Below are 14,501 nucleotides of genomic sequence, written 5' to 3' on the forward strand. Positions count from 1 at the left end.
CAACTGTGCTACCTTTGGTCCTTTTCATAGGAGGTTAGGGTTAGATAATGGAAACTTAATTTGCTTCTGGAGAGAATTCTGGTAAAAAAAAAAAAAAAAGAAAAGAAAAAAGCGTAAAGAACAAATTTAGTTGGCTCTTAAGATTATCTCTCAACTTTTTAAGTGTGAATCAAGTGGGGGAAAAAACAACAAAAAACACTTTTCAGAGAATGATTTAGCACTGGACTACAAATTAAGGAAAACAACAGCAAAAACTTTAAAAGAAAAACCTGAAAAACTATTCCCGAAGATCACTTAAAACAATAAAAGTCTAAAGATGCACATATATAAAACAAATAAAGAGTGACCAAAGACTTGTGCACAGTACTGCAGTCCATTGTTGTGGAACTACAGACAGGCACTTGACTACTGACCTAAATTCTTCCAGATGGAACGATGGATGCGTTTCAATTTTTTCTTCCCTAAGTGCCAAACATAGGACTCATGGAAAAAAGAAAGAGGTTGAAGCATCACCTTCCTGACTGAAGTGTTTTATTTTCTGTGTTTGAGTTGCCAGAGACAAACGAAGACAAAGCGGGCGACACAACAAAACTGTTTGTCCTTTAATGGGACACGAGAGTCGGTGTGACCTGGAACTCACCCAAACACCTGGATCCATCGACAGAGGTGTAATATCCCTGCGGACACTTGCAGAAGTAGCTGCCGACGGTATTGTAGCATTCACCCACGCCACAAAGACCAGGAATGTTCGAACACTCGTCCAGATCTGCGAAGAGGAGAGGATGGAAACGAGACATGGTCACAGGATATTAAATCCAAAGGCAGATTCTCTCCTGTGCGAGCAAAAAAAACTCAACTCTCCTTGAAGCGCTCAAAATCAGACACGGCACTGTAACTTAGACGTGTTTCAAATGTGTTTTACACAGTCCAGAGGTTTTCCGGCAATTATTATTGGGCATAAAATAGCACATATTCTCTCTGAAGAAGAGTGCCAGGATAACAGATTTAAAGCTGGTCTGGAAATGATCAAAATTTATGCGCTTCAGAGCCAGTGTTTCTCACAGACTTACTGTTTTATTCAAGTCGTGACGAAGATGGAAATATCTAACACATTCTGGGTCGTTCCGAAGCCAAATTTGAGATTAATAAAATAGGGTGGAATTAAAATAACAATGTCCAACAAATCAGTTTTATCTACACGTACATAAAAACTTTATCGTTTCCATGTTTTTCTTATTTACAGTTGAGAAAACCCCACAGCGCAACGAGGGGCGGGCGATATGGCCTTAAAGTTTTTTTCACGATATTTTGTGGTAATATTGTCGTAATATTGGGGTATCTATTACTTCTTTTGTAGTTGACTGCCTTGCTGTGACTGCATGGCACAACAATTGTTTCCCAACAAATACAAATATTGCTCTTGAAACCATTTGTAATTGGTTTGTTTAGGACACCAGTCACACAAAGAAATGTGACTGGTTTCTCTGTTCACACTGAATGCATTTTATTAGTTTTTTTATTTTATTTTATTGGTATTTATTGATACTCTCAATGGGGGGGAAAAAAAGTCGAGAAAATAAAGTAATCTTGACAATAAGGACGGTTTTGGTTTTTTAAATTATTATCTGGAATTCATAATGACAACAATAAATCTAAATTCTTATCATGATAAGAAATTTATCACAAAAAAATGATAAGCGGTGCGATAAATGCCCTTAAGTACGACACATATCTGCCACTACAGGTGACACAACCAGGTACAAGTTTTCTTCCCAACAGAGCCGGATCCATTAGGATAGTTTTCCCCGTAAATAAATTAAATCAGCATTTCAAAACTGCTTTTCTGTAGTTTACTCAGCTTAAATTTGCCTGATTGGAAATATTTTTAGTACGACAAACAGTGAAAACAGATGGTCTGTACTGTAACTATGAGGGAACTTTAATATAGAGCAAAATGATAATAAAACCAGCTTTTCTCCAAAACCTCAGCTTTAAGAGCGGTAGAGCTGACAGAAAACTGACTGCTACTCTGGTTTAATTAAACTTATTTTAAGGGAAAAGTGTGTGGTCTTTTCCCCACAAAGTAAAAACCCAAATACCATTACTGAGATGAAGTAAGCCACAGAGACGGATGTGGTTCTCTCTTAACGTTGAGGCTCTTTTAAATATTTCTTAGTGTACTCTGTCATTCAAGCTGACTCTGAAAGTCAGTCGGTTCACGTGATCCTCACCACCACGACGCAAAGCTTAAAGCTCACCTTCGCATTTCTGCGAGATCTCGTTGAATTTGTGCCCAGCAGGGCATTTGCATTCAAAGGACCCCACTGTGTTGATGCAGTTGCCTCCTTGGCAGATGCCAGGGATGGCCTGGCATTCATCCACATCTGGACAAAATAAAAAATAAAAAAAAAACCACGTAATTAATGCCTAGTTCCAATTCCATAGTTACAAAAAATGAACACATTAGGCAGCATACATCTTTTCTGCATCTGTCCTCTTTTGACTTTTCTTTGTTCGTCATCGTGATGAGGGAAAAAGAGGAAAGAAAGAGAAGATTCCCTGCAGGAGGAGCAGAAAGCGAAGCAAAGGAAAGTGAAGAAACATTAGCAAAGTATTTGAAACAGGGTGTCGAGTTTAACAGAGCGCTAAACCCTCAACCACGGAACATTACCAAGGTTGAAGGGATACCCGTCGCTGAGACAGTGCAACGGGTTTACGCCCCACGCTGATGACTCAGTTTAATTCATTTAACAATTTCGAGCAAATAAAATCAAGGAATGAGGCAGAAAATCTGCAGGACACTTTGACCTTGAGCACTCTCAAGAGTACTCCATGTTCCAGTGGGTCTCTGGCTCGGGTCCGCCTCCCCTGCAGAGGCACTGATGTTATTGGGTCTGAGGCGGCGAGGCGCAGGGCCGTCTTACCAGAAATGAGCTCTCCCACGTGGCACTGCCACTGACCCGTGTTACCAATTCTGACAGTCCTGTCACAGCGGGTGTCTGTGGGCATTCCATGCACATGTGGGAGGCACTGCCACCCACCCAATTTAACCCAATTAGAGCTAATCCTCTGTAGCGGGGGCCGAGGGCATGACAGAGAAAAAGAGGGGAAGAGTCGGAGGAAAAGCGAATTAAGATACAGAGGGATAGAGGAGAGACGGAGGCAAAGAAACTGAATGAGAAAAAGAAACAAGAGATTCCGGCTTTATGGACAGACTTTACCTTGGCACGCCCCGGTGCGGTGGTTTGGTATGAACCCTCTTCGGCAGGGGTGAGGCTGAGCGGGGCACATCTCACAGGGGTGACCCCACGCCCGCCCGACTGTGGCACAGCACAAGGTTTTTGTGCAGACGATCCCTGTGAGCTGGCCTTGGCACATCTGGTTGTTCACGGAGGCAAAGCATGGCCCGGTTCTGTAGTCTGCCAGGAGAAACCAACAGTATATTTTAACTCAAGATGTGTAGTTACCTCTTTACCTTCAGGTTATAACCAGTGGGGCATGTTGACACAAAAAAAGCCCATCCAAACTCTATAAGAAAGCCAAAGGAATATGTTAGTGGGACTGAAGTTGGACTTGTTGAATTATGTAGCCGTGCCGTAGACGGTAGAGATCCAACTTTAGAGTTAGGAGAAAATTCTCCTGGGGAGAAAAGCAAACAGCTACTCTGAGCAGGGCCATATAAGAGCAAACTCCTTCCACCCACAACTACTGAAAATGAGAATCTTACTGCAGCTTGACTGAACTACCAACTAAATAGTTTTTTTAATCTCAGTCAATATTTGATTAGAGTTGTAATTGTAGTTTGTTGTAGTATTTTCTCAACCTAAAAAAAAAGCCATTTTCTGTCTGGTTAAGCCATTGAAGAAACCTCCCACGTTTTTAAATAGTATATCTAAGTATTTTTGGCACTTGGCAAGCCAAAGAAATTGTTACAAGATTAGAATGATTTAGAAGCACCGTGAGAATCCCACGAATAGATTATTAGTGTCTAACAGCAGCTAATTTAGCATATCTGCTTTCAAGCTTCCTGTCCGTCATCGTAGGGCTGCGTCGCAGTTTGAGTCTGCATTTGACACGGGGGCAAACCTCGACTCTGGATGTTTCGCTTCACCCTACACCACTTCACTATTCAGACAGTAAAACCATCAAAAACCTTTTCGGTGGATTACAGGCAAACACAGTAACAATGTGAGGTATAAACAGAAGCGCTCAGCCTGAATCCCACTTCTGCAGCGCGCTTCCATCAAGCGTGATGAAAGGGCCACAGATTGTACAGGAAGGCACTCTGTAATGAACTCATTCTCTGTTCTTGACATTTGAACTGGCCAGACTCTCAGGTGCATGTAACATTATAACATTGCACTTGTCTGTCTGTGTTTGAGAAAAAGCAGAGAAAAAGAGGAGTTCTGGGAAACCTTAGAAGACAGCTGCAGAATGTAAGTACCACCTAAAAATGTGTGATCTAAGGGTGATTTCACAACCATAGCTTGTTTTCCCCACGTTTGCGATGAAACTCAGAGCTAGGTAAGATACAACCTGGTGTGTTTTTCCCCCACCCGACTCAGATAATATCTATGAAGCTCTCGCAGTTTGCTAAAGCAGCAACGTCAACACTTGGTGTGCAGACATTCAGCAAATCAGTCCAAATCAGCTGATGAGTTTGCTAACTTGTTGCTTTTTGGGAGGGGGGGGGGATGATCAAGAAAAATCCAAGCGAAATCCAAACCTGTCACTGCGAATCACATGAGAACAAATGTAAATGCAGGGAGCATGTACCGTGCTGTAAACTAGTGAAAAAAACCATTCAATACTATCATTAGTGTGTTTCTGGCTATTTTCCAGGTAAAATTAGAAGCATACTGAACGATTATGAGAAGATGCATAGGAAAGAGTGCGTCGCCACTGTTTGTTGGCTTGGTTACTCTACCGCATCCCACAATGCAACACATACCTGACTACGGCAAGGCGCTTAGATCAAGCTTGCACCCGGTAGCTGCGTCTGCATCGGATTCACACGAGAGGCCATGGGCCGCTCTAGAGTTCGTTTGGAAGCATACCGAGCCCACCTCCTCCAAATGGTCCGGGCACACAAACAAACCACACCAAGGAGGGAAAGGAGCCAGAGTTCGTTTTAAATGGGCAAAACGCCTCAGGTGTGAGAACTGCCCTACGCTGCTTCAGGCCTTGTGTTGTGTCTAGCGGCAGAGCCGGGTGGGAGGCACATGTATCGTGTAGTTTGGAGAACTTTTATTTTTCCAGTGATACAAAATATAGGGGATAAGTTTTTAAAGTCAGCAGAGGCTGGCTGGCAGGGTGTGTTTCTGGAACACTGAAGGTGATTTCCACACTAACTACAGCACCCCAGAGGTAAAACTAAATGGCTCACAACAAATATGATAGTGTGAAGAAAGTCCCTCCATCAAGACCACTCTCCTCTCCTCCCCTTCAAACCGGTTCAGATCTCATTCCCCTGAGCCAGCGGCTGGTATGCATTTGTGCTCCCCTTCCAAATGCCACTCCTTAGCTGAAAACTCCCAGCCGATTTGACACAATCGCAGAGTTTTATCAGGTGAAAGATTTGGGAAGATGGTAAAACACCGATAGCGGAAAAGACAGACGAGGAAAAACACATCAATCCCCAAAAACAATCTGGCCGCGATCCAAAGGCAAAAATCATTTCCACATTTCAGAGCTCGCAGCAGACAGCAAGAGGGAAGAGGGAGACCGGCTCCAACAGCACAGTCATTTAAAACAAACGAGACATTGTGCGTTTCCCGTGTGGACCGGAGCCCGGCCCAGGCCCGTCACGTGCACCACAGCCTCCACGGTCTCTGTGCCTCTGGCACCGGTCCTGTGTGAAACAGAACTGGGTCATCTCTCATTCTGTCCGACCCCCCTCCCTCCTGCTCAGACTCGCCTGGAGTCCAAATGATTTCTGATTTTTACTCAACTTTCCTTCCAGCCACAAGTCCGTCTCCAAACAGCTACAAGGTAGCGGCGTTTCGATCAGCCTCTACTCGTCACATTCCAAGAACTTCACACCCAATAATCAACTCAACATCTACGAAAAGATTCTTTCAATTCTAAATAGTCATACAAAAATGAGTTTTTTTTTGTTTTTTTTTATAAATATATTTTCTGGTTTCTTCTGATTTCTCCACTCCCAATTTTGGTTTTGGAAATTTCCCATTTTCTTTATTCCACTCATGAACAAAAAGTAAAGATGGCTGCCACTGATTAGGGCTTCCTCTAGTCTATGTGACAAAATCAAGACGTTTCAATACCAGGAGATCTCAAACCACGACAACTTTGCTTAAAATAGATCCATATGTTTAAAGGAGACCAACGTGAGTAAGACTTTGTTAACCATGTTGCTGTTATTTGTTCAAGATACAGAAGAGTAAAGACGGACACATCCCATCATCTCACAGACACATAAAATCAAGAGGAAAGGAGGAAAAAGTACTTCAATCCCTGTGAGATGTTGGTGGTGAAACAAAATCAAAAGTACTAGCAAAATGTTACTCTCAAAACCCAGTCAAGGAAACCTAAAAACTATCTTTCTTTAACTTGACATTCAAAGGTTTTGGCTAAAAACAAATACTTTATCTCAATTGCATTTACATTTTGAGGTCTCAGCATTTGCTACAGTTTTTCCTTCCTGAATGCTCAGCGCCATGACTGTAAACTATCTCCCAGATGTACACTTTTTCAACTTTAAATGAACAATAGCAACAAAGTGTGTGAACAGTAAAGTTCTCATGTTAATTTATGTCGAGCTCTTCAGATGTAATATTTGTTTTACTGTCACACATGAATATTTGACACTAAACATGCATATCAAAGCTCTAATTAGTGCAAGAGATTAAAAAGGACATTAAGTAGAAATATTACAAGGGGAATAAAAATAATCACGGGACTTTAAGAGTCGGTTGAGGTAAACAGGGAGAGGCAGACAGCTGTAGGGTGAAAATGGTGTCATTTCATTCGTCATCCTTCTGTGTCTTTGTCTGCTGCATACAGCTGGGGGGACCCACCCGAGTCATGTAAGTACATCTGGGAGCAATCGCACGTGTGCACACACTCACACACGCGCACACGCACACACACACACAAACACACACACACAAATACACGCAAGAGCACGCACACATACGCAGAGCTGCAGCTCATTAGAGCCAGCAACAATCTCAAAACACACCACAAACTTATAGAAACTTCCGAAAGTGGAGAGTTTGTGGCGACTCCATGCAGAAATGTTTCTGCCGGGATAAATTTAGGAGTCCCCGCTTCGAAGTGGGTCAAAACAGGGTCCTGGAAGTCCAAAATATGATCTATTTATACTCACAAAAATCATATAATTTTGCGGAGTTGCTCCACATTGTGCTCGCGCACTTTTACTTTGATGCCCCTGAATAAAGATAATTTCTACCCTCGCAGCTGTGCGTGCACGAGTTCTTGCAATTTGTGTGTGTTTCCATTATTGGGTTATAAAGTCGGGTGGGGTTTACTTATTGGCAGGTCAACAGATTTCTCCGTTTTCCCAGAGCAAACTAGTTGAGCATGAAGTCAAACACAGATGGAAAAGACACAAACACTTTAGTTATCGATCCACTGAGATTTGCATCAGAATAAAACAGAGGCTGACAGAAGAAAGTTGGTGAGGCATAGGAACCGAAAGCATCCCTCAGCTGACTGACCCACTTCCCTCTGATGCTCTGTTTGCAGACTGGTTTTTTTCTCTCTCTCTCTCTCTCTTTTTTATTTTTTTGGGTTTTTTTTTGACTGAGTAGCTCACGTGTTTGCACATTTTTGGCCTGTCTTCCTCCACCAATCCCCAGTGAATTCACTGGCGTCACAGCTAATGCTTTATTTTATAGCTCCGTAGCCAAATGACTGCAGCAGGAGGAAAGAGCGATGGATGCAACAGCAGCCGGACTGCGGCCGCGTCTCCAGAAACTCCTCATTCCGGTCTAAATTGCATCTGCAACCAACAAAGAAGAGCACAGAAGCAGCAGTCAGCTGTTCCCAGTCAGCAGGTCATCAGTCACTCGGGCAGCATGCGTCTCTCTGCTGCAGTGATGTCTCCGTCCCACTTTCCTACATCCAAGAAAACCTCAGGAGTCCTGAGTGCTGCTCACCCGATCGGATCACATGTGTTTAGAAACCTCGTGATTTTGCTAATGTGATAAGATCAAGCCATAATGGAGCACAGTTCTGTAAATTGCATTAAAATCAAGTGGGGTCTGCAAACACATGTGCTTCATGCATGTGCTTATGTTTTTGTGAGAGCACAATGACTTTCCCTCAGGGAGGCGATGGATTCCGGCCAAAGAAATTCCAGAAAGAAAAGTCAGCCGAAAATACCACTGTGTCCGTACGTCGTCTACGTCCTTCAGGTCGTTTTGTTTGACCAAAATGCTAAATGAAGATGAACACGAGAGAATGGCACGGAGGAATCCCTTCACAACTAGAAAATTAACATGTTTAAAACGCAACTTTAATCTAAAAGACGGACGCACCCAAACCACGACGCTTTAAAAGTTATTTCCTGCCTCAAACGTTTTTTGTTTTTTTTTGTTTGTTTGTTTTTGCTTTTTGTTGCTCTTAAAGGTTTCAAATAAGTTTTAAAAAAAGGGCAAATGGCAGGGAAGTTTTGAAATGATTTCACTTATTAAGGGAAAAAGTGATCTAAACCAACTTGAGGTATTGTGGAAAAACTTTTAAATCATAAATTAGCTGAGAATAACCACATTTTATGGTGTGGCTTGCAAATTTGAACTGAAACCATTATCCACAAATAGAGAAAATATGGAACAATCTCACTTGCCTCGTCCAAAGTGTTTAATCATGATTAAACACTTAAAAAAAAAAAAAAAAGAGAGACTGGGCAGAAATGGCCAAAGGTGTAAAATGTTAAAGGAACCTAAAGAAACACAAACTCCCTCATCAGACGTGTGCCAAAAGCCTCTTTATGATCCCTCAGAGTTTTCGGAAAATAGTGGATTGACAAATAAAAGTGGAACATTTTGGAAGAACTGGGTCCCAACAACACGCCGACAGTCAGACACGGTGCTGTGACGGTCTGGGGGTCGTTTTTGCTGCTTCGGGACCTGGAAGGTTTTTCAGTAATTGATGAGAACGGTTGAATCTGATTTCTAGAAGAAACCGAACGGTTGACCTTAAGCACAACTTTGCAGCAGCATGATCGAAAGGACAACAACCACAGGAAATTATGGAGAATATCAAGCCAAAGGAAAGCAATCAGGAAGCCATGCACAATGACGTAATCTCATGGGGAAAAGGAAAAAGAGCGAAAACCTTTGCCGTAGCACCGTTAACGCCGAGGCATAAATTCTCTAAACAGTCTCGGCAAATAAAACTGTTGTTTTTAATATCGGCTGAAAGCAGCTCATTACCTGAGCCTGAAGGGTTGTTGGTTTTTTAAATGAACAGATATTATGGGCTGAGCACAGATACCAGCCAAGGCCTCCAGATTTCTGCTCCAAACACCTGGAGGGGTGAAGCTGGGTTAACTCAGTCCAAGCCTCCCGTAGCCGGATTCTCGCATCACATGAATTCATCTTATTTATATTTAATGATGTGAATCTGCTTTTTTTTTTTTTTTTTTCCTCAAAAGTGTGACATTTTGACCAAAACAGGAGAACGCACTATAAAAAAAAGGGGTCGCACAAACTTGCAAAGTATTTACAGCCCTTGAACTTTTTACTACATTTAGTGACTTTGCAAATATAAGCAGTTTGTTTTACTGAGATTTTATGTAATAGGACCTCACAAGAGCACAAACCGGTGACACAGATTTTTTTATATGCATATTTGTAAACTGGGGTGTGAATTCAGCCCCATCTGCTCTAACTTTTAAATTGTTTTTGAAAGTGAAATAGTAGGTAGACTCCGCCTGTGTGTGTGGTTTAGTCCCAGTATAAATCCAGCTCTTCAGTTAAATTTGTTCAGAACATCGGGATGTATCAGGATGATCAAGGAGCACAGCAGACAGCCCAGGGAGAACGTTATGGAAAATGTTTGAAGCAGATTCAGGTTATAAAACATGATCACAGTCTTTGAACTGCTCATTAACGCGCTGCCTAAGTCATCATTCAACGAGGAAAAGTGCACTGCACAACCGCAAACCTACCGAGGCTTGGCAATCCACCTACAATGATAAACATTAATCGGAGAAGCATCCAAGATAAACATGGGAACTTCGGAGGTGATCCGCGGCTTAGGTGGAAGGATCACACGAGACAATTATTGTTTGTGTACGCCGTAGGTCTGGCTTGCTGTGGATGAGTGGCTCCCAGCCTGCTTTGGCTTACAGAAAGTCATATGAGGTCCTGTTTACAGTTCGCCACAAACCATGTGGGAAAACAGAAAACACAGAAGAAGATGCTCTGGTTAGACGGGACCAAAACTTTTTGATCTACATTCCGACTGCTGTGTGGGCAGAAAACTTAGCGACAGCTCACGGCACTGAACACACCATCCCCTCAGTGAAACATGGTGGCGACAGCATCGTTCTGTGGCAATGATTTTCCTCAGCAGAGACGGGAAACTGGTCGTAGTGGATGGGGAGATAAAGATGGAGCTAAATACAATGTACACCTGGAAGAAAACCTGCTGGAGACTGCAGCAGATTGCAGGTTCATCCTCCTGCAGGGCAACGAGCTGAAACGTCGAGCTGCACTGAAATGTTTCTCATCAAAGCTTAAGCATGTTTTGGTGCAAACTAAAATTAACTAACAACTAACTTAGCCATTTATAAATCCCTCTTCAATAAAACTGATTTCTCAACCTCTACAGTTCATGTGACATAATTGCATCATTTTATTCAATATTTCTTCCGATGTTTTTTGCCTTTAGTAGTTTATATGTTTCATCACTGTTTTATCTTTTTCTCAGTTTCGTTGGGGGCTACTAGTATAGCAAATTTGTTGATTAAAGTGTTTTTTAAGGCTGAAGTCTTTTTGTTAATAAACTCCTGTTTATTATCAAAAGAACGTGTTGTATCTTGCTGCTCAAAAAATGCCAGTGCTGAACTTACGCCTTCATCTAAACTTGAGGCCTCATCAGGCAGGGATTTATAGACAATAAGTGACACTGGACAACTTTGCTGTTATTTTCTTGATAATTAAGTTGTTGCCCAACTTGGCAAATTAATAGTTCTATTAATAATTAGCCTAAGAATGTTTTTATCGTTATTAATATCCAAACTGGACCCTAGATCTGACTTAGATCTAGTTGGGGATCTGCAGCCAAACTTTAAAACATTTTGCTCAAATCCAACTGAGAGCTACAAGTATTTAAAAAAACGGGCAAAACATTTAAGTCTCTAGCGACGCATGACTGATTGAGAAAGACCTCAACAGACTTTGCAGCTGAAACTGCAGCGAAAGATGGATGTGCGCTCTCCAAGTATTTATTTGTGGAAATAATGAAAATTGCGTACAATTTCAAATCCAATACATGTGCTGCTTTGTGTCGGTTTGTCATGTACCGTCCAGATAAAATAAATTGAAATCTGAGGTTGTAGTGTGAAACAAGGTCAAGGAGTATGGCCGGCTTTGCAAGAACACTGTTTATTAAATCACTGCAGAAAAATACGACGACGGGATTCCAGAGTCAAAGTTTCGTTTCGATGCAAGATATAAATACAGCTGAGAGCAAATGGTCTGTTTGCATTCTCCCCACTCTGCTTAGCAAATCGAAGTTTTAAAACCAGATGTGCCTTTCGACTCTGCTTTCGGGCCAGTAGCCATGAAAATGTGCGTAGTAGTCCCTACATACCATCTAGCCTGACTTTCACATGAAAAAAAAGAGCACAAACACACAGCGAGCAGCAGGCCGCCCAACAAGATAAGGCACGGCAACAAACTGAGGGGCAACTAGATTGTACTCACTAGTTAGATGGCTTAAAGAAAACAATGATGTAAACTAACGGACAAGTCTGATAGAGAGGTCCACAAAGCATCGTCTTGTTAAAAGGACACAACTAATTAAGAGCCGTGCTGTCGGTCCAAATATTAGTGTTACGAGGCCGTCACGCTGACCCCTGCAGGTCACTGCTGCAACACGCACGAGAACACGCTTGAGCACACACACGTTCACCTCAAACGCAGCACTGATTGCCCGTACTTTGAGCGTGGTGCTTGTGTACTGGGGAGTCTTTGCTTACATATGCCAAAGAGCAACCGCAGGAGGACTGGAGGTCTTCAGTTACCAAACAGTGCGCGATCACGGCGTCGTTACGCTCCCCAGAGTGTCGTCTCAGAGCAGATGTGGAAAATAATGGTCATTTCTGAACCCGAGCCTGACACACAAACGTTCCTCGACAAAACCGAGTTCTTGTATCGCGCGGCATGACCGAGCGACCGGGCGGTCACAGGAAACGGCAAAAACGTTCAGCGTGGAGTCACGTTTTTACAAAAGCCGCACGTGCTGATCTGAAAGCCTGTCCAGCAGCAGCACCAGCAGCAGCAGAGAGTCTGGAATGTGGAGGAAATCGAAAGTGGGATGGATGTGGGATGAAGGGGAGGAGAAGAGAAAAGCTGTGTGGGATTCATTACCTCTCTCACACTGGGCTCCGGTGAAGCCGTACGTACAAACGCATCTGTTGGGAGCCACGCACCTTCCTCCATTCAGACAGCCATTTTCACAAACCGCTGAAGGAGAAAAAAGGCAAAAAAAAAAATAACCATGAGACAACATGAAGACATTGAGTCTAAATTAAAGTTTTATCAATGATTGTGATAATGTGCGTAAAGCGGATAACCTTTGTTTTTTTGTTGTTGTTGTTGTCGTTGTTTTCATTTAATTTAGGGGCACGGTTTGATTCTGTATCTCTGAAGGGAAGTAACTCTTAATGATTTAATCAGCTGTTTGCTGAGTTAAAGTCTTTCCCAGGATCTCTGTGAGTTATGAGGGAACAAGACAGCTTATTCCTTTTTATGGGAGAATAAGCCACATTTGCACAGAGGGTTTTAGGTTCAATGTACAAGACGACGCGTTCAGTCTAAATATGGTCAGGTTTAACATCCTGTTGTTTTCATAGCTAAAGTTTCATTTCCATCAAAACTGTTTGCAATCTGCTTCTATGTTGCTAATGTTTGAACTGGTGTTGACAGCGCTTCTAAATACAATTCATGCTAACTCCACCAGGTGACCAACAAACTGTGCAGCTCCTTAACACTGTGCATGGATTAGTCCTGTTTTCATTCTCATTTTGCTTTTATCAGAGTTTAAATTCCCCGGTTGAGATTGTATGTTGCTAACAGTTGTTAGCATGATGAGTAAGAACAGGAATAAGCCAATTCTACTGGCTTTTGACTGAGAAACAGGACATTATGGGGCTTTACAAGTCATGTCCCATTGGAGGAGACACTTTCCATCTTACACAACTGGACCTGCCTTGATTGGATAAGCTCAGATGAGCAGAAACCAGATGTCTGTATGGAGTATTACTCGTTGAAACCAAATATGAGCTTGCTCTTCTGCAGTACAGTTACCAGTGATAGAAAGCTAGAAAAGTATCGTTTTATAAATCTCACAATGTGTTTAATAAGTAAGACCAAGACTTGTGAAACTACTTATGACCTGTTTACTGATTTTTGCCACTTCAGTAGATAAATCCTTCACTGGTGTCAAATCAGGATTTTTAATATGTTGTGATTAATGAACACGGTTTCTCCCACAAAGAGTCATAAACGGGCTGAAATTATTTTGACTACCGCTCTGCAGATAATGTAGCTGTTAACAGATTAATAAACGTGAGGTCCCCGCTGTCTCCCCCGGTCTATTCTCACACCCCTTGTAAAAAAAAAAAGGTCTGCTTCATGCGCCCGGATTCCTGTGGTTGAAAAAATAAGCATTAGGTTGTGTAGAAGTCTGGAAAAATATGGCCTTAATTCCCTACTGATTTATTAACTCAGTAACCCGGACCAGTTTCAAATCAAATTACGGCACCACTCACAGTCAAGTAGCTGATAAGCTGTGCAATACGCAGCCATTGTGATGACCAAGTCGCTGCTTTGCACGCATGAACTCTGTTCTTTAACGTCCTTTTCCTCAGTTTCCATAAATCAACAACAACAGCAGCCAAAACACCAAAACCACAGCTTTAACACGACCACAACCCAGTGGGTGGAGGTCATTCTTACGTTGACCGCAGTGGTTTCCAACGTAGCCCTTCTGACACTGACAGTTGTCCTCCGCACACGTCCCTCCGTTCATACAGCGAATGTTACAGTGCTGGACTGCGGGTGGAACAAAGTGAAAAAAACACACAATCAAACCGACGTCGCAGCTGTTTACCAAACATGTAATACTTTGGAAGACGTTTAAAGCGCAAACAAGATTGACTCTAAGCGTTTTCTCAACAGTTGAGCTGAGATATAATATCCAAGAGGTTTTTTTTTTTTTTTTTTTTTTTTTTTTTTTTTGTTTTTTTACCATTAAAAGGTTTAAAGGCGTGGGCGTGGGGGGGG

General features: G+C 42.3%; 1 protein-coding gene across 2 annotated transcripts in view; it reads right to left on the minus strand.

Annotated features, from left to right (window-relative positions):
* Nucleotides 1-14,501, minus strand: part of LOC106935171 (fibrillin-1-like) — a 72,718-nt gene that overhangs the window by 47,809 nt on the left and 10,408 nt on the right. The window contains exons 5-9 of one of the 2 annotated variants that reach the window (XM_015015512.1): nucleotides 14,175-14,270; nucleotides 12,585-12,680; nucleotides 3,222-3,419; nucleotides 2,259-2,384; nucleotides 641-766 (exon numbers count right to left, since the gene is read on the minus strand). In XM_015015512.1, coding sequence (XP_014870998.1) covers nucleotides 641-766; nucleotides 2,259-2,384; nucleotides 3,222-3,419; nucleotides 12,585-12,680; nucleotides 14,175-14,270 — 642 coding nt within the window. Of the gene's footprint in view, nucleotides 1-640; nucleotides 767-2,258; nucleotides 2,385-2,476; nucleotides 3,052-3,221; nucleotides 3,420-12,584; nucleotides 12,681-14,174; nucleotides 14,271-14,501 lie in introns of those variants that run through there. The other variant, XM_015015513.1, reaches the window with a different exon arrangement.

Source organism: Poecilia latipinna, unplaced genomic scaffold (genome assembly GCF_001443285.1).
Source record: "Poecilia latipinna isolate Pla-1442-1.1 unplaced genomic scaffold, P_latipinna-1.0 Scaffold1922, whole genome shotgun sequence".
Classification (NCBI taxonomy): Eukaryota; Metazoa; Chordata; class Actinopteri; order Cyprinodontiformes; family Poeciliidae; genus Poecilia; species Poecilia latipinna.